The sequence below is a fragment of the Phyllopteryx taeniolatus genome, chromosome 2 (assembly GCF_024500385.1).
Source record: "Phyllopteryx taeniolatus isolate TA_2022b chromosome 2, UOR_Ptae_1.2, whole genome shotgun sequence".
Lineage (NCBI taxonomy): Eukaryota > Metazoa > Chordata > Actinopteri > Syngnathiformes > Syngnathidae > Phyllopteryx > Phyllopteryx taeniolatus.
The window spans coordinates 10,639,415-10,660,309 of record NC_084503.1 but is presented as its reverse complement, the minus strand read 5'-3'; the positions used below and the strand labels follow the sequence as shown (position 1 = coordinate 10,660,309).

The 20,895-nt window shown below is 40.6% G+C and overlaps 1 protein-coding gene across 13 annotated transcripts in view; it reads right to left on the bottom strand.

The window, feature by feature from the left end:
• Positions 1-8,804, bottom strand: part of map2k5 (mitogen-activated protein kinase kinase 5) — a 94,563-nt gene extending 85,759 nt beyond the window's left edge. For 5 of the 13 annotated variants that reach the window (XR_009786097.1, XM_061759987.1, XM_061759997.1 and 2 more), the window contains exons 1-3: positions 8,383-8,804; positions 8,247-8,295; positions 7,915-7,982 (exon numbers count right to left, since the gene is read on the bottom strand). Coding sequence is in view for 4 of the 13 variants with exons in the window: in XM_061759987.1 (XP_061615971.1) it covers positions 7,915-7,982; positions 8,247-8,295; positions 8,383-8,508 (243 nt within the window). In the remaining 9 variants the exon portion in view is untranslated. The other 8 variants (XM_061760061.1, XM_061760046.1, XM_061760091.1 and 5 more) reach the window with 4 other exon arrangements.
• Between the last annotated feature and the right edge of the window lie 12,091 nt (positions 8,805-20,895).

The following is a 20,895-nucleotide window of genomic DNA, read 5'->3' as shown; positions in this document are numbered from 1 at the left end:
AATGTGAACTAGTGGGGCTAAATTATGTTTTTATGTAACAAGGATCGAAGGAGCATGTTTGTTCGCTAAATGTAGCTAATGCGAGCTGCAAACGAGTTACCTTTGTCTTTGCCGGACTTCGTCGATCTTCATCGGAGGAAGCTCGCCTGGCTATCCAAAAGGGAGTTCACTATCTGACGATTCCGGATCCCATTTACTCAAATCCTAGTCGGCAGACGATCAGCCAGCAAGCGGCCGAGAGCATCTCGCCATATGTATGGGCCGGCATTTTGCGCAATAGCTTTGGAACAAAGCGATCGGCTCGGAGCGTCATCCTTTATTCCCTGCATGATCTAAGGCGCCATTCCTGTCGGTCGCAGGAATATTTTTCTTGCCTCACCGTGACCAACTCCAAACTGGAAGAGAGTCCAACCCCTCTCATGAAGAATTGTACCAGAGCCCAAGCCGTGTGTGGAGGCAAGTCGGAACTTCTCGACCTCACACACCATCGGGATCCTCCTCTGCCAGAGAGGTGATGTTACACATCCCTAGAGCCAGCTTCTGTAGCCGGCGATCGGCCACCGCCCAGCTCACACTGCACCCGACCCCTTCACCCCTTCCCACAGGCGGTGAGCCCGTGGGAAGGGGGACCCACGTTACCCTTTTGGGCTGTGCCCAGCTGGGGCCCATGGGTGGAGGCCCGGCCACCAGGCACTGGCCTTCGAGCCCACTGACCCGCCTCCAGGGAAGGAAACATTTTTCCTGTGTTTTCAAACATCATAGGGGTCTTTGGAGCCATGCTTGTCTGGTGCCTCACCTAGGATCTGTTTGCCATTGGTGACCCTGCCAAGCTACGAAGTGTTGGTTTTTCAGTGCTACTGTAGGTGAAAGTAGCAAGTCTTTTTCAAGTCAACGGGTTCAAATCCAAGTTAAGTCACGAATTGCTGCTGTTCAAGTCCAAGTCGAGTTGCAAGTCTTTTAACATATTGTCAAGTCAAAAGTCATCAAATTTAGGACTCGAGTCCGTCTCTAGTCCAAGTCATGTGAATCGAGTCCACACCTCTGAGAAGTACTGTACGTAGTTAAGAGATGTAGATAAGAGAGAATAATACAGGTATAGTTGTTTGGATGGATACTGTTTACAAGTAGCCTAATAATGTAGATAGAGGGATGCTATGTTGGGCTCTTTAATATTGAGCCGTAAATTAAGTGAATTAAAAAAAAAGAAATCCCGATCAGTGCAAGTGTATTACTTTGCAGAGCAAAAGAAACTACAGGATTCCCTCAGTAGCGACGAGGTAAATCTAAAAATAGATAAGACTACAAATAGAAAATAGTTTTTGGCTATCTCATGTCTTTTGATACTGATTAATGTATGTCCACACTCCATAAACTAAAAAAAAAAAAAAAAACAACAAGAAAAACGATATAAACGATATACTGTAATATCCAGGTCCACATAAGTGGTGCGCATGCGCACTGAAAACGTTAAACACGCACCAGAATTGATTGTATTTGTGCGCAGTTACCATACCTTCCAAATTTTGAAACCAGAAAAACCTAGTAGCCAGGGTCAGAAGAAAGTCCCGGTGGGCAAAGCGCCCCGCCGATAAATGAATTTTAGCATTTAGGCAGGTTAAAATGCGGCTCACCCGATAAATGAATTTTAGCATTTAGGCAGGTTAAAATGCGGCTCACATTTCTGCCACAATCATAGGGCGACTATCACCCAAAATACTACTGCAAAAGTCATCAATAAACCAACAAGTATATTCATGTTGACCATTAGCATAACATCAATATCTTTGCAGTTATGTGTTATGTTCTGATTAACCTTTTACAAGACCAACTATTTTGCGTTCAAATATGAATACTTCCAATAATGAAAATTGGGGTGATCCTTAACTCCAGCGTCCAGTACAGAAATAATAAACAACTATAAGCTATTGTCTTGTTCTATTTCTGAAATAAATTATGATGTGACATTATGGCATAGTGTGACATTATGGCTGGGCGATGTGGCAAAAAATAATTCAAAAATAAAAATAAATAAAGATTTTTTTCATATTGTTTGATCTTATGATTTTTTAATATTGTTTTTAATTTTTTTTTAAATATCTAGCTTTAAAGAATCTGTACTGAAAACTAAAAAAGCTAGAGAGTAGTTCGAAATCTTAACGCCTTTTTTTTTTTTTTAAATAACGCCTTTTTTTTTTTTTTAACTGTCACCCCAAAATCATATTAGCATACTAAGCAAATAAGGCAAATAAAGTATAGAAAAACAAACTATTTTCACTCAACAGTGCAACGAATGTAGAAAAATATAACACAACAGTGCACTAGTTTGAAGTCCTGAGTATTTTTGGAGGTAGACAAGATACAAAATAAAGAAACTGCCCCTTCGGGGATAATGAAGACTCCTTGGATTGTAAACATTCAAATTTTGCAGTTATGGATGCTACATACCCTGTTAACATTATTGCTACAGTCAAATGTGCATTATCTTTAATAACAATACAGATTAACTAGTTTTGCCATTTTACAAACCACCTAAATAATGATGACACGATTGATTGTTTGGTATCGTGGCCTCACCGCTAACAGTTACTAACTGCTGTTACATGTGTTGTGCAGTGAGTGACAGGCTTTGTTTCACTGCGCAAAATTTTTTTTTGCTTTCCAAATAATCACTTGGGTGGTGTTACTTCTTCAAATGAATAAACACAGTGTTGCCCGTTTTTGAGGGCGCCGACATACCTTGCACATCGGCTAATTAATAACATTGCTCCATATCACTTAGGAGACGCCACCACACAACGAGCGTTGCGTACTTGCGGAGCGGGCGACTCCATGCCTCTGTCGCCGGGCCGAGAACGGCAGGCTTTGTGGGAGGATGGGTGAGTTGGCATCTCAATCTTGCTACAGGGCGGGCCAGCCGAGGGGGTGCAGTTTCTGTTTATTACCGCAACTTCCAAATGGAAATGGAGCAGGAAAAGGATGACTGATTGGCTGTTGTCATGCACATTCCCATCATGTTGAATCATAATCACCCAACCCTATGAAAAACTATTTTTTACCTATGCACCCGTAACCCAGCATGGGTTATTTAAAACAGTACTCATTACGGCAAAATCAGAGTAATTGTTAGGTATGATTTGCTTTTTGGGAGGGCAGGAGCACAGCAGCAGACTGGGCTTGAGCAGTGTTGTCATTCACAAACGACTCATTCAAACGAACAAATCTTTTGAGTGAACGTACAGAGTGGAATCACTTCATGAACTGATATGTTCCTTTCTCAGTTTAGTGGAGCTCAGCTGTGAGCCTGTAGCGCACAAGAAAGTTCCCCGCAAACGGCGAGACTTGTGGGCAGCAACAGTGGCTGAGTGTGTGCAGGGGCCACCAACAAGGCGGCTGGCTTCATGGGCGTCTCAGTCTCGCTGCACAGTGCTTACGGCCCTCCATCAAAATATGTCTACGTGAAACCGGACCGTGGTACGAAAAAGATTGGGGACTGCTGCCCTTGAGAACGGCGCCAAATCAGCTAATCATGCGGTCCCATGCTGCAAGTTAGGGGCGGTACTAGATTGAATGGCAACCTGTACGAGACCCCTCGTTGGCGCCCCCCGACCTACATCAGTGTGGGCTGGCACAACCAAGGTCCTTCCCCTTTTGACATAAATTATAAATAAATAACATGAACCAAGCATTCCCTGACCAAGCACCTCAAACGCCAGACAATCTTAAGTCACCTATATAACCTTATTCAGGATGTTCCATGTTCTTAAGTGCTGAAATCAAATTTGGACATAATTATAATGATTTTCTTTGTTGCTGATTTTTTTTCCAACCTGCAACTATAGCCCAGGATGGTGAAAAAAACGACCTGAAGACATTGCAGCAAAGACATGCAACAGAAAACCAGAAATCATGCCTGTGGGGCCCGCAGCATTCTGAGCTGATGGGGGGTAAAAGACATCTACAGATGAACATAGATTTGGAGCAGTTCTGCAGCCTGAAGGGACCTGCTTCTTAATGAAGCAAATCTTTAAGTACTGAATAATAAATAATCAAAAATTGACATCCATTTATCTGTCAGTGTCTCTTCCTTGCAAAAAGACCCATCACACATCATTACACTTACTGTCTGTGTCATGAACACTAAATATTGTGTATGTGTGTGTGTGTGTGTGTGTGTGTGCCTATGTGTTGTTGGATTAGATCGTACTGAATTGAGAAGGTCAAGGTGGGTTACTGATTAGCACGTCTGCCTCACAGTTCTGAGAACCCGGGTTCAAATCTGGCCTCGCGTGTGTGGAATTTGCATGTTCTACCCGTTCCTGCGTGGGTTTTATCCAAGTACTCCGGTTTCCTCCCACATTCCAAAAACATTCATGGTAGGTTAATTGAAGACTCTATAAGAAGAACTCCTAACAGCAGATAAATGCGCTTCCATGTTAGCAAGCTGTAGACCCATCTCAAATCTCCCTTTCATAGCCAAGATTGTTTTAATCAACTCAGCAATTTCTTGAACTGAAATGGACTTTTTGACAAATTTCAATCAGGTTTCCGAACTCATCACAGTACAGAATCTGCTCTTATCAAAGTGCTAAATGATATAAGGTCGAATACTGACTCGGGAAAGGTGTAAATTCTGGTCTTGTTGGATCTCAGTGTGGCTTTTGATACAGTAGATCATAATATACTGCTAAACAGGTTGGAAACATGGGTAGGACTAAATGGAACAGTCCTTAAATGGTTCAGGTCCTACCTGGAAGAAATTAGATATTTTGTAACCATTGGAAGTGTTGCATCTCATCGAATGGCAATGAGCTATGGGGTCCCTCAAGGGTCAGTTCTTGGAGCCCTCCAGTTCTGCCTGTATATGCTACCCTTGGGTCAAATTCTTCAGAGCTTTAATTTTGACTATCATAGCTATGCAGATGACACACAGTTATATCTAGCAGTGTCTCCAGATGACTACAGTTCAATTGAGATGTTGTGTCACTGTCTAAAACAGATAAATAACTGGATGAGCCAAACTTTTCTTCAATTAAACCACAACTGAGATAATTGTTTTTGTCAATAAATAAAAGAGGATTGCTGTTAGTAAATACCTAGAGTCACTCTCTTTAAAAACCGAAGACCAGGTCCGAAACCTTGGTGTTTTGATAGATTCTGACCTGACTTTCAACACTCATATCAAATCAATTACTAAAACTGCCTTCGACCATCTGAAGAGCATATCCAGAGGGAAGGCTTGCATGTGTCAAGCAGACCAGGAGAAGCTCATCCATGCTTCTATCTCAAGTAGACTTGACTATTGTAATGGTCTTCTGACTGGACTGCCCAAAAAGAGCATTAAACAACTGCAGCTCATTCAGAATCCTGCAGCTCAGGTTCTGACCAGAACAAAGAGGTCAGAGCATATTACTCCAGTTCTAAAGTCTTTCCACTGGCTTCCAGTCAGCTTTAGAATAAATGTTAAAGTTCTGCTACTGGTCTATAAATCACTAAATGGAATATAAACCCAGTAGGGCTCTGAGATCGACAGACTCAGGTCAAATAGTGGAGCACAGAGTCCAAAGCAAACATGGTGAAGCAGCATTTAGCGATTATGCTGCACACGAATGGAATAAGTTCCCAACAGAAGTGACGCCAGCCCCAAGTATGAATGTTTTTAAGTTCAGGTTTGAAATTATTTATTTTTTTCCTCATGCTTTTTAGAACATTTCCACTTTTAAATGGTATTTCTTGCACTGTACGCTGTTTTAATTGTACTTTTAGTTTTTTTCTTTGTTTTAAATGTTTATAAGCTTTTTTTTTTTTTTTAATGCTTTTAATCATGTACAGCACACTGAATTACCTTGTGTATGAAATGCGCTACATAAATAAATTTGCTTTGCTAAATTGCCCATAGGTTTCAACGTGAGCGCGAACGGTTGTTTGTTTATATGTGCCCTGCGATTGGCTGGCAACCAATTCAGGGTATACCCCGCCTCTCGCCCAGAGTCAGCTGGGATAGGCTCCAGCACGCCCGGGACACTAGTGAGGATAAGCGGTACGGAAGATTAATGAATAAACTTGAGAAGACATTGTAAACTACCAAAGAAATGCTGGACACTGACTTTCGCGTAGGGCTGGGCAATCTGGCAAAAAAAATTAATAAATAAATAAAGATCACTATTATTATCCCGATTAGAACCAGAGCAGTGTTCCGTCCGATCTCGATCATTACCACGATTTTTAAAAACTTTTTTAAATAGCTGGTTTTAAAGCACCTGTACTGAAAACTAAAGAAGTTTGAGTGTAGTTCAACATTTTATTAACGCCTTTTGTTAACAACACTCCTCATAGTCAATTTAAAACAGTAACCCCAACTTGATATTAGCATACGAAGTCAATAAAGCAACAAAATAAATCAAGAAAAATACAAGCACAATAACAGTGCAATGAACGTAGAAAAATCTAACAGTGCACAAGTTTGAAATATGGGTAGAAGCAAAATCTTGCATTGTAAAAATGCATTATACATAGGGAGAAGGGTTTTCCAGAATTTTGAGGTCAACTTTGGGGTTGCGTATTATACATGAGTGCGCAGTATACACAAGAAATTGCAGTACATAATATACTGCAATAACTCTCCCACAGTAATGTTCTTGAGATAATTTTAAAAATATGGAGATTCAGAAACAACGGCACGGTGGACGACTGGTTAGAGCGTCTGCCTCACAGTTCTGAGGGCCGGGGTTCAATCCCCGGCCCCGCCTGTGTGGAGTTTGCATGTTCTCGCCGTGCCTGCGTGGGTTTTCTCCGGGCACTCTGGTTTCCTCCCACATCGCAAAAACATGCATGGTAGGTTAATTGAAGGCTCTAAATTGCCCGTAGGTGTGAATGTGAGTGCGACTGGTTGTTCGTTTATATGTGCCCTGCGATTGGCTGGTAACCAGTTCAGGGTGAACCCCGCCTCCTGCCCGATGATAGCTGGGAGAGGCTCCAGCACTCCCGCGACTCTTGTGAGGACAAGCGGCTCAGAAAATGGATGGATGGATAGATGGAAATTCAGAAACCTTGTTCTCGAACTGAATTTCCATAGGTTGGCAGCTCTGCAGTCACAGCCATAAATGCAATTTTACTAATAATTGTAGTAATTTGTTTTGGCGTTCTGTCTTTCGGTTTTCGGCCTTGAGTTCCTCATTTTCAGCTTCGGTCAAGAATTTTCATTTTGGTGCATTACTCCAAAAAAAATGAGTAATATAGATCGTTGTTCAATGACAACACGCACCTCTGGACACGGCCACCATGTTTGATTTTGACACATTTTGTGTTCCAGTACTTTGAGCATGTGTGAATAGAGAAATTGGACAAATAGCCAACGTCAAATAATGTTGATTTACAGAGCAGTGTTTGGCTGCAACAATACAGGTGGGAAGAACAAAATGTCATTTAACTGTTTACTGCTCCAAATTTTGAACCAGGGCGGGAAGACAAGAAGAAAATTTTACGCATTTTGAACTAGATAAGCTACTTTTTCTTTTTCATTCCCACAAAAATGGGCCTGAGCAATATACAGCAATTGATCAAATTTATCACCTAGCCTTAGATAAAATTGACACAATGAAGCAAGTATCAATGCCCAACATCCACACTCCCTATTAGAAGTGGCACAACTTTTTCTGGACAAAATACATCACCTAGTATTCAGTGTACAATGTCAAGCAGCAGCTAATAACCAGGTGATCAACTTTCCCATCTTTTTCTAGCTAATTACCAGATGTTAGACCAAGAGCAACAAGACTAAATATGTTCTATTTCAGTACATATACGGATGGGATACACACTTTAGTAGGCACCCTCAGGTTTTTGCATAAATAAAAAATAAAATACAGCTCATTATTCTGTGCCACAATAAGAAAATTCATTAATTCCTGTACTTACATATGACAACATGGCTTTGAGCTCTTCGTCACTTCTCACAGTGATTCTGTCACCAACCTCATCTTCATCTAAATGACAGACATACAGGTAGGTTCAAATTTTTTCAAAAATAAAGAAATAAAATAGATATCAGCATCACATACAATAAACTAAACGGATGTTATAAAGATCTCATTAGGTAAATTATAATACAGTATTAGCCACATAAAGCAAAGTGATCCCAGAATAATACAAATGGAGTTTGTATTGAGGGGCTACATGGCAAAAAGGTCTGTGCTCTGAAAATGGATAATAGTTTACTCATAAACTTTAGTAGAGTTTCAGATACTTACATTCAAATGCAGTGACGGTGGCTTCAGGCATAACATCCCTGATAGCGACCTATAATAGACGATACGATTAACCCTTAATGAAACAAATTAAATAATTGACATTGATGGGGAGCAGCTAGTCTGTAGCATGACTTACCAGCAAGTCACTGAAGTTTAGCAGTGATGGACAGTCGACGGAAGAATCCATATCCCCTAACGGAGTTTTTATTCGGATCACAATTCCCGCGGAGTCCATTATGAAGATGCTATTAAAGTAGAGCATTAGTAGGAAGCCGAGAAATGAGCTTCATAACACCTGTCGAAGCTAACGAGCTAATTTCCTGTTGTGATATGCTAACACATGCTAGCATCCTGTTCAGTCGACATACTTGTATTAAGTCAAGCGCACACTTAAAGGACGTTAACAGTTACTGTGTGAGAGTCAAAATCACGTCATCATTTTTAACAGGCCGAGCGAACCCCAAAAACTGTACTGATAAAGTTTTAGCGTGTTATATTACGGGTCTATAACCATGGATGTATATGAAAGGAAACCACAAGTGTCCTAGCAGCAGCAGAGAGGTGACATCCGCTCAGTTAGTTTCAAATTAAAAGACTTACACCCGAATCAAAAGTTTGACTGTGCTCATCTGAAGCAGGTTAATGAAACGGTCCGAGTTACATTGGGCTACAAATCTAGTTCTTAACTAAGCAAAGCAAAGCAAATGTATTTATATAGCGCATTTCGTAACTCAATGTGCATTACATGATTAAAAGCATTTAAAAATAAAGAAAAAAAAACATCTTATAGACATTGAAAACAAAGACAAAAATAAAAGTACAATCAAAACAACGTACAGTGCAATAATTTTCATTTAAAAGTGGGAATGCTCTAAAAAGCATGACAAAAAAGAAAAGTTTTTAAACATTCTCACTTGGGGCTGACATCACTTCTGTTGGCAACTTATTCCCTTTGTGTGCTGCATAATGGCTAAATGCTGCAACACCATGTTTGCTTTGGACTCTGAGTCTGTGGATGTCAGAGCCCTACTGAGTTTGTATACCATTAGCATTTATTTCATGTATTCAGGACCTAAACCATTGAGTGATTCATAGACCAGTAGCAGAACTTTAAAATCTATTCTAAAGTTGACTGGGAGCCAGTGTAGAGACTTTAGAATTGGAGTAATCTGCTCTGACCTCTTTGTTCTGGTCAGAACCCGAGCTGCAGCATTCTGAATGCGCTGCAGCTGTTAAACCTTTTTTTTAAACGACGGGGATCACCGGTGACACCGCGGCACGTGTATTTCAAATTACCATAATTCCTCACTTATTTTGTGCCATTTTAATCATTCAAACTACCCCTGAAAGCTGTGAAACTAATAAATATATCTATTATTATGGTGATAAAAGGGTTAATGCTCTTTTGGGGGACTCCAGTCAGAAGACCATTACAATAGTCAAGTCTACTTGAGATAAAAGCATGGATGAGCTTAGCTGACTCATCATCACATTTTTATATATTATTGTAATTCAAATAAAAATGTTTCCCAAAATCATTTCCTCAACAACTTGAGTTTTGTATTATGAGGAATGAAGGATTAAATCAAAGCCCTTTGTGTTAAAATAAGTAAAAATAGTAACTTAAAATGGGAGCGTTTGTGAAACGTCAGTGAGATGTAATTCTGGCGGATGCGCAATAACTTTGGTTGGTAGTAGTCCCCTTTACTTTCATATAATATTGGCTAAGAAACCTTGTTTTTGTCACTTTTTAACGCAGTATGCAAGTCTGTGCTAGCTGAAGCCAAGCAAAGCTATGCAACAAAGCTTCTGTACAACAGCGGCAACCAGAATTTGCCTTAAATACGAAGCTTGTTTTTGAGCGACAACTTTTTTAATTTTCCTGCACAAAAGATTTCATGAAAGTCTCCAAGTCTCTTGATCCATAGAAGTAAGTGTTAATCATTCAATGGTTGATTGGAAAATGTTCAGACGGCGAAACATCGCCATACCTGTCGTGTATTTGCATATCATAAGGCTCATATCCATTTGTAATTTGTATACAATAGTAGGCCTACTTAAGAGGTGAAATATTGTATCACCAAAGTAACGGAGGCATCAAGTATTTAAGAGTGAGATGCAAGTTATTAGCTAATGTGCGTTATATTTTGTTTGATTTTGCCGAATATAATTAAATAGGAACAATATGATATCTAACATTGCATTATTATATTGCAACACAAGTGATTATAACGTTAAGTGTCTTACCATCACTGTATAAAGTGCTGGTCGGTCAGTATGGTTCCATTCGTGTCACGTAACGAGGCTGCACGTAAGCTTTCAATGAGTTTCATGTGTCTTTGGGATGCCGTCAAAGCGTTAAGAATCCTTCGTTGACAATCTGTATGTATAGCCCATAACGCAACACGACACTACCATTTATTCATTCATGGAAATAAGCGTGAATAATAACCCGATAACTCGTGTTCGGCTATTGACTTCCATCGGCTTTCTGCCAACCGAGACACCACGTGAGCATTCGGTGACGACGTTAGGTTCATTGAAGACTCTCCATAACTGTGAATGGTTGTTTGTTTCTATGTGTCCTGCTGCTGGCGACTAGTCCAGGGTGTACCCTGTCTCTGTCCCAAAGTCAGCTTGGATAGGCTCCAGCTCACCCGTGATCTTAATGAGGCCAATTGTTGTAGAAAATGGATGGATAAAATATGTGTGAATAGAGCCTTACACAGTCAACCAATACTGTACACCCATAATATTTTAATCTCCACACTTGTTTGTATGGCTCTAAAATTTAAGGGGTTCTCAAACTTTTTGGGTGCAGGGACCCCTTAAGGCAGGGGTGTCAAACTCATTTTTGTCACGGGCCAAATCGTAGTTAGGACTTCCCTCGGAGGGCTGCTACGACTGTGAACTCATATGAATGGAAGGTTACCACATATATTCTAATTACATACAGTATACACAACACATTGATGAATAACCAGTTTTGAAATCAGAAGGCTATAAAAAAAAGTTTTTCAACTATTACATTTCTTTTCAAAGGGGGATTGGTAACAAAAAAAATGCTTGCAAATATCTCAATGGTATTACACCAGAACACGATGAGCAATTTTGATTTGCTTTCGTGGGCCACATGAAATGATGTGGCGGGCTGGATCTGGCCCCCGGGCCACCAGTTTGACACCTGTGCCTTAAAGGCAAAATTTTTTTACAAGGACCCCTTCGTAAGTCTAATGGCAATTAAACAGAGCTACCATGTGCAAGTTTGAAATTTAAATATTCAATACATGTTTAATAGAAAATAACAAAATTCATCCATTCATCCATCCATCCATCCATCCATTTTCCTTACCGCGGGCTGCTGAAGCCTATCCCAGCTATCTTCGGGCGGGAGGGTAACAGCATTACCACATTATCAATAACCTTTCATTGCTCAGTAAGTCTCCGTAGTGTGTTTTTATGTCTCAAAAGTATTTTTTGTCAAAACGCCTCTGTTGTCGTACTAGAGCGGCTCCAACTACCGGAGACAGATTCCTTGTGTGTTTTTGACATACTTGACATATAAAGATGATTCTGATTCTGACATGAGCAGGATCATTTTCCCATTGCTTTCCGTATGACAAGAAAGGCGCAAACCCCCTGATGAAGGCCGGTGGGCCAACACGTGTTATCGGGTTTGCGAAATAATTTGGGCTGAAAATGCCCAGGATGCCTTTTTTCAAGCTTTTCTAGTTGGTCTTTTACATCTGGCATTTGAGATGGACGTATTTCTCATGAATATTTGATATGTAAATAAACTTTGCTCTCTCATTTTAAAGATGGAAAGCAGCATTACTTTGATTGGTTCTTGGCGACATCTCGCACCTTGGTCCCCCCGGCTGGTTCCTTTGATTCATTTTTTTTTTAATTCATTATCGTGTGCCTACTGAGAGACGTTCAGCGTTCGCGCACATTTTGGTGACAAGGAGTGCAAGCTTTGCTATTTAATCCACAGTTACATTCAACATTATGAATATAATTGTTCTAAACCACAAGACATGTATTCATTTATTTACTGTATTTGCAAAGCTTGGTGGCGACTGCCCAGCTGGTTCACTCACTCCAAACCCGGAAATGCACTTCCAGCAGTGTGTGAAACCGTTTGTGCAGCTCCATCACTCTGACTTGGCACGTCTCCATTAGTGCACGTGCAGTATATCTCGACTATGTGTGTACCATGTTATCAATACAAATATTTCTCTTGAGGGATGACTACGTGTCCTTTGACTGACTGTGGCAACCAGTCCATGGTGTGGTCTGGCTTTCACCCTAAATCAGCTGGGATTATGGTCCAGCTCCCCACCACCCAGAATAGGATAAGTGGTTGTAGAAAATGGATGGATGGATGTAAGATTAAAGGTATATCATCTACAGTACTTCTAAAGTGTACATATTTAATATGCTGCGCACGAAACATTTTGCTATCATTAATCGTATGAGATACAATATATACTGTCGTATTGCAATGACCCACAATGAACTAAAATGACGTCATTGGCCAGTGCCAACTTTCGGGGTAAAGGTCTATTGATCTCCATCTAATGCTAAAATTCTTGCAAGTCTAAATGTGGCATGAGTAAGACAAGGCAGGCTATCAAGTCCGCTGATTAGTGCCTCCACAAGCAGTGGCCTCTGATGAACAGCAGAGGATCTATTGGGCCCATTTGTTAAACACGCTATCCCAGGGCTTGACACTTGGTCCTTCTGCTTTTCACGGCAAGCGGGATGAAGCCCAGTCAGCAATCTGCATTATCAGAAATCAAACTCCTAACTTTGCTCAGAGCAGAAAGTGGAAGAGGAAGGCCAGCATTCACTGTCTGGTAATTAAAAGTCATTTTATCAGACCTCCTCTCTTGCCTGTTTCATCTTTTCTTCATATTGACAACCTGCTTAGCACAAACAGAGCCCAGTTTGAGTCTAAATATATGAGAGACACTTTATTTGACGAGGATTCAATGTCGGAAACAAGACGTATTGTGTGTAATGCTTGTTTGTCATGGGATGCACTTCCTTACCTTGTTGAGGTGATGATGATTATTTCATTAGTCACATGCATTTGTTGGATTGTTTTGTTCATCGATTGAAGAGCCAAAGTCAGTGCTGCCTTGTGTCTTCTTCCACTGTAATGCTGATCTAGGAGATCTTGAAACATTACTCATTTTCTGCTTTTAAGCGCTGATTGCTGATTCCAGTTATTGACAGCTCCATCAATCGGCTGTGTCCCTCAACTAAAATCTTAATTATTCATTCGACAAGTACATCCGTGCTTGCGGTTGCTTACCTCAAGAGCAGCAATAGTGAGGAAAGGAGCTGCAGTGAGTTCAACAAAACTAACTGTCTTGTCCAAACTCTGTGGTCCAGATGTGAACCCTCCTGCTAAAATGGAGACGTGTCTCCTCAGCCTTGAAGCCTGAAGCCTGTTGTTTATTGACGTTGTTTGAGCAGCAACTCAGATCGATACCATCTCCCTCAGATGGGCCTTCAACACGAACACTCCAAATTGAGGTCAGGGTATGCAGAGGGTTATGGCACACCGTCAGTCATGAATCGCCACGCCGGCTGCCATCATTTGTTACACCTTCCTGTAAAGTTCACCTCAAAGCTGACATGTGATGAACAGGGAGTGGTTTTAATGATTTGAAGGCACCATCCAAAACCATTTTCAGGTCCTTCTCCAATGCACTTAGTGTAATCAAAGTCACAAAACACATTCACCCAAACGAGAAATAAGGAACAGATTAGTCAATGAAATACGATTCAAGAAAAATGGCATCATAAATGTTCACAAAACAACAAAAACAAAGATGTTTCAGGTCAAAAACAGTGGAGGTGGGAGCGTATCAGTGGAAGGGGGAAAAGCCCCAATAAATGTACAAGATGTTTAAAGGAATGGATTCAGCTGGGAGCAGAATGCTTTAGCTGCTCTTACTCGTGTTTGAGATTCACCTCTTCAGCCATCCTTTTATGGCTGCGTGTTCTCTCTGTTGTTTCTAATAAAGAGGAAATATCGGTGCCTTCCTGACCTGCTCATAGGGGCCAGAGCAAGATTTATGGGCTGTGTCCTCTCCGTAGAGGCTGCCTTCCAAATGTGTCTAACATAAATAACAACACCACGGCTCCACTGGCTCTATTTTTTTTCCACTAAAGTGACTTTAGTGAATGCTGAAAGTGTTGTTTTTCCACATGATACAATGACTGGAACAAATCGGTTGAATCAATGAAATGTATCATGTTGTGATTCAGTCTTGGATGAATATTTTACCCCCCAAAAAACCATCCCATTCATGAAATTTAGTGGAGTAACATTCAGTATAGAAATACATTGTAGAGCACAGGAAAGAACCCCTAAAATCATATCTTGATCCGTACCTCCTTTTTTAATTTATGGATTGGATTATTTGTTGGATAATATATACGTTTGTAATATATAACGATTACATTAACAATAAAATTACTAAAGTAATTAATAACCATTACATTCTTCCGCTGCTAGTTGTGTAACTAAAAAACTGTCACATTTAAAAGTGAAAGTCATGACAAAAAAATAGTTGCTTGAGTTTATGGATAATGGAGCTCCAATAGTGTGAGTTTACAGTGAGTGCGCAGTAAATGCACATTTGAAAATGTAATTTTCTTCTTTTTCAGTGCGCGGTGTCAGGTGGCCTGTTTGTTAGCTGAAATATTCATTGAACACATCAACGGAAAGTCTGGCTGCCTTCACAGCAGACAACTAGACGTCAATAATTGATAGGGAATAAGGAAGAGGACATGCGGTGGTGGAGGTTTGCGTGTCCTTCTCCAGCAGTAAGTGATGCTTTTGACCTTTAGTGCTTAAGGAGTGGTAGTGCTTTTTTACCCTCTGCTTGTGAATAACGTTTCATTTATATTATGACGAATTCCTTGTGTGTTTTGGACATACTTGGCAAATAAAGATGATTCTGATTCTGATGAAATGACGAAATATCTGAAAGGTTGGTGCATTCGTGGTAACACTTTAGTCACGTCATTGGTTAAATGATCTCTTATTTGAATATATATTCCTCCATCTGCTTTCTATTAGCATGTTGAAATGCTTGCCAACATAAGTGTAATCGATTATTCACGATTCATTGTTTTATTTTGTGATAAAATATGTAATTAACCTGAACATGACTAATAGCTTTTTGATAAAAGGTATTATCTGACATATATTTAATAAGTTATTCAAGTTGTTTTAATGGCTTCGTAGGAAAATGCTGCATGGTCAGAATCAATAATATTTGATATTTTTCAATTCAAATGTAAGAAGGGGGGGGGAGGTGATAATTTCCGATTTTTAAAATTTGTATTCAGTATTAAAGCTTTTGCTTGTTAGCGTTTCTGTTTTGTTATGCTGATCTTTCCTGTCAGCTGAAATGATTCCAGCTTCGACAGCTGGGTCACAACAACATGTTATCAGGCAGCAAATTGCACGTTCTGGTTCAGAAGACTCATAATTACTATTGCTGTAATGCCTATAATAATGTCGTGTGAGTCTATATGTTTAATGTATGAATGTACGGTGTTTATACTGTATGTCATTTGTCAATGCAATTTTCAATATCACACCCTTTTTTACCGTATAATTGTATTGTTATTTTTACTCCAAAAATTCCATTTTTATTTTTGTAATTTTTCTTTTTTGGTCAAAAGCTGCATGATGGCAGTAGAGTGGATATTAACGCAAATGTCATTTTTAGATACACCTGAACAACTATAACCTTTGCAGCAAACTCTTAAGGTTGTGGCCGAACCGTGCTGTATGAAATATTGGAATATACAGTACACAATCACGATCCGTGAGTGTGTGAGAAATAATAACTGCAATATTTGCCTACGTGTGTGTGGGCGTGTGTGTGTGTGTGTGTGTGTGAGTGTCTGGCTCATTGTGGGCGATAACAAAGCATGGCAAATACAACCTCCAGGGGTATACCTGGACGTAGCAGCCCCCCCCGCTTTTTCATTAAAATCTACCATCGTGCAGCTGAGGCTCCGTTACACAATGCGACAAAACCACACAAGGGCAAGCGTTTCGACCTGGACCCAACCTTCACATTTGCTAGGACAGAGCTATCGGTCTTCTGCATCTTATGTTTGAATGCAAATGGGTGCAGACCCTTTTGAAAAAGTGTGTGTTGGACATAAATTGTTGAATTTAAATTGTTCCGTGTTTCATGGTTATCCCGCATAGGATAAAAATCCGAATTAGTACATCCCCCCCCGGACTGCCATTATTATTTTGTTCGGAATGTGAGAGCCGCAGAGGTACTGAGGTGAGGTAATTGAAGTGTATGAGACCAACCTGCTCTGCTGAGGCATGAGAGTAAAGTTGCTGCAATGTAATTACAGGTCAAAAGTTGACCACCTCGGAACCAGCAACTGTCAAACACTGTGACAAACACACCCAACACACTGAATTTTGGTTGCTGTGGATCAACAACGTTTTCATTTGACCTGGCCTTGACCAAAGAACAGTATTTCATCAAGTCCATGTGATACTACCTCTTAGTGGTGACATACAGAACTAATAAAATGAAGAAATAATGATAAAGCTCATCTTAAAAGATCGTTTCGCTATGCATATCAAGTATCAGCTAATTTCTAGTTGCATGACCGATATTTTTCAAGGTTTATGTTTTATTTAGAGACAACCTCCACCTTGTAAATGTGGTGTCATTGGTTCCCAAAGATTGTGACATATGCTGCCCCCACTTCAGTCGAGTCATTTGTTATTACCTCGTGGTTTTCTCGATGCGCTGCGCAATTGTCTGAGCTCCTGCGGGGTCGAGGGTCAAGCCTTTAAAAGGGAATTACTTCACTGACACAATAAGAGATGACAGTTTATTTGACGTCCTACCACCACTTCACTCCCTTCCTTCAGTATATCCACGCCTGCCCTACATCCTTAACTGCTCTCCTGAGAGCACTGTGTGTGTGCGTGTATATCAGATCCATCCCTGTGTGTGTGTGAACGCTCCGATTTTATCTGTGATCTACATAGCAAATACGTGTGTCCCCTGATTTCATCTGTTAACGTTTCAAACCTTTTCTCACTTGACTGTGATCATACGTTGAACTGATTACGTTCCTATTGTTAGGTCACATCTCTGCATCAGTGATCTTTGGTGTGTTGTTTACCTTTCAGGTGTTTTTAGAATGAACACAGACTGCAGATGTTACAAGACATTTTGTGTTTGTGTGAGTGTGTCAGCACAAGGTGAGACTGAATGATTGATACCAGGCGTGTGCTTGTGTCACACCCAGGGGGATTCGGAGCGCCCGCGCAACCAGTTTGGCAGGTCATTATCACTGTGTCACATGGCAGCCGCATGACGACTTCTTCCTCTGAGACAGGAAACACAACACGCCCGTCTCTCCCTGGGTCATTGACGAATGCCTACCCGAGCCAATCAATTGAGCAATCAATTGAGGGCCAACTGGCAATTCCCTGCCATCAATATGGTCCTTGTTGCATGGCTCCAGAAGTGCCACAATGGCTGTGGCACTTAATGAAGTTGTTAATTGCCGTGTTAAGCGTTCTGAGGTACCCTCCCAAGACAGTAATGGGGAGTGGCTGAACAATTTGGCCATCAGCAGCACTCTGCTAAACTTAATCACAAAGAAAGCGATCACAGTTGCCCACTGCGGTGATGGCAAAGGCCGAGATGTGCACACACAACAGCCTTGCCTCAGTTTGGAGGAGATACTTTTGTCGAATTGCTCTGCAAACTGGATTTGTGTCTTTTGTGTGATTGGTTGTGTAGTGCGGTTCACATTTTATGGATCAACTCAACATTGTGGACTGTGGACCAATGCGCCAATACGCCTTCTGTTCTGTGAGCTGGGATACTCCAGCCGGTATATATATATATATATATATATATATATATATATAAAGATGGATATTAAAAAGAACTGTATTTGTCAAAAAATAAATAGGAATAGAAAAAAATTAAAAATTATTTTACAGTGATGTGCTGACCAACAATTGAAAAGATACTATACACTCATCAGAAACCTCAAACTGTATAGTGCTCGATGGAGGCACCTGCACACATAGACCCCTAGTGGTGCTGAAGCACCTGCCCCTTTGCCCTGGATGAAAAAAGTGCCCTTTTTGCTGCAGCCCATTTTTTTCTTCATTCATCAATAGCCACAAAAAAAAAACTACAACAACAAAAGAAAATACCTTGTGATCAATTCCACCCAAAGTGTTTTGATATCTGATGGGCATTTATTCGAGTCCTTGGGAGAATTGTACATAGGATATGATATATGATATTGACGTTTTGCAATGTTTTGTACCCTTCTTCTGACTAATACCTTTGAACAATGAGACCCCTCTGATGCTGCGAAAGCTCTCTGCAGACCATGGCTTGTGTTGTAAGATCTGATGACAAAAATACAATGAAAAGCCTCCTAGAACAGCTGCGATTGATTTGGGGTTAATCAGAGTCACTTTAAATGGTGTCAGTTTTGTGCTCACTCTCATTGAACATTTGTGAATGTGATTGCTTAATTCTGAACACATCCGCATTTATAAGAGGGTGTGTGTTGTACAGGGTATAGGTTACCTAATAGTGGAAACATTTTTTAAATGAGATATCTTTTTCTTTGTGTCACAAAAATGTGCCATTTGAACAGGGGTGTGTAGACTTTTTCTATCCACTGTAGCTTCCCTTCACCTCCTTTGTTAATAGTGGTATTATTGACCGTGTTGATTGTGTTAACAGAAATAAATAAAGGATGCATAATCTATATATACTACAGTTTCTTTCTTGATTGTACGAATAATTTGTTTATTTTTTATTTTTTAGCTTGAGCACCTGCCTCCAAAAATGTCAGTGCACGTGACGCATTAAGAAAAATACGGCCTTTAAAACTAATAGCATACTAAGAAATACTACGAGATATAATAATTCATTTAGCTGAATTGTGTAACCAAAATGCATTTTACCTTTCAGTGTAATGAGTCCAAATGTACATCAGTGCAAACTACAACTACAATAATAAACACACTGTTCAATTTATACCGCTGTAAGAGTGGCAATCAAAGTCAAGCACGACTATCTTTGTACAAGCGGGATTTTTTTGAACCAGCTCTTGTATTGGATCTTGTTGTGACCTTTGAGTATATAGACAGTTTCTGAGCAATAAAATGAACATTGCTGTGGGTTCACATCATGTAATTGGTTGGTTAATCAAATTCATTTTCCTTGAACACTCCAAATTGTGAACGAAAACACAATGCTCGCGCTCCGCTTTGCTGCGTAATTACACAGAGGCAATTAGAGGCCAAAATGATATCACGTCCAAGACCATTTAGCTCATCCATATGCAAAGGTTGTCAAGGCGCAAGCGCTTCTTCCTAAGCGCTGCGAGAGTGCGTAGTGTGTCTCGCAGTGCTTTGATAAGAAGTGTGACGGAGCAGGGAAAGTGGAAGTCAGACCAACAACCACCGCTGCTCTCGGCTCTGTGAACAGGCTTGCCAATGATGAAAACAGCGAGGTGTGCAATAAAGCGCAAGGCAAAGCGTTGCCATCCATATGGGCCCACGCACCCTAAGGCTGTGGCCACCTATTGTGAGGCCCTGTGTGTGCCACCGTCTCCCCGTTTTCCTTTTTTGCTTCCCCTTCTCTATCCCTCCATCCCCAGATGGTTCAAAACAATTCTCCAGCCCTCTGCCTCTTTCTGCCTCTACCCTCCACTCCACAATCACAGTGGGGCATGGCTGCAATTCAACCATTTACTCCAGTAATTAACAACACTCATACACCGACAATTGCAGCCACAAGGCTACTGCGCTCCAAACAAACACGAAGAAACACACTCACGCACACAGTGTTAACAATGTCACTGTGAATGGAAAGCAAAGGCAATAGCTACTAGGGCCAACATAAAAATGCAAATAATATTAAGTATAAAGGTGACCACAACATGTTGGCACTGCAGCAAATCTCATAATTAGAGGAGACAAAGCGCTCTCTCTATCTAGTGGCAAAACGCTGTAATTACTGTGCTGACAGAAAATCAAAGGCTACTTTGTAAGCAGCATGTAAAATTAACATTTTGGGCCCTCTAGCTGTATGTCCTGATTAGAAACATATTAAATCAATGCATCGCTAACTGCTGTGCATAAATACGTCCCCTCCTGAAGGAGGCTATAATTGCAAGAGCAGAAATATCGGGTTCCAATTTCACAAGGATATGGCTTTTAAAGTAATTTATTGTAATGACACGATTAGGTGCTAAACGCACACTCCTATTGTTGTTAGGAGCTAAGTGCAGTTTCGGATGGAATGACGATCAAAGCATGTTTAGCTTGGATTGTTGGTGCATCCTTACCGAATGAGCAGCTCGCAAGCAACCGTGTGCTGTTGTTGTAGGTAAATCCACCTACATCGCTTTGTGTGTTTTCGTGATGTTGCATGACAAATGACAAAGTGCACAATGTTGCGCCTTCTTAGCCCATCTGGTGTTACTTCCAAAGTTCGACTTCGGTTTCATCGCACCATAACACATTGTCCCACATGTGTTTGGGGATTTCAAGAGTGTAACATAAAATAACATGATGACGATGATGTTACATATT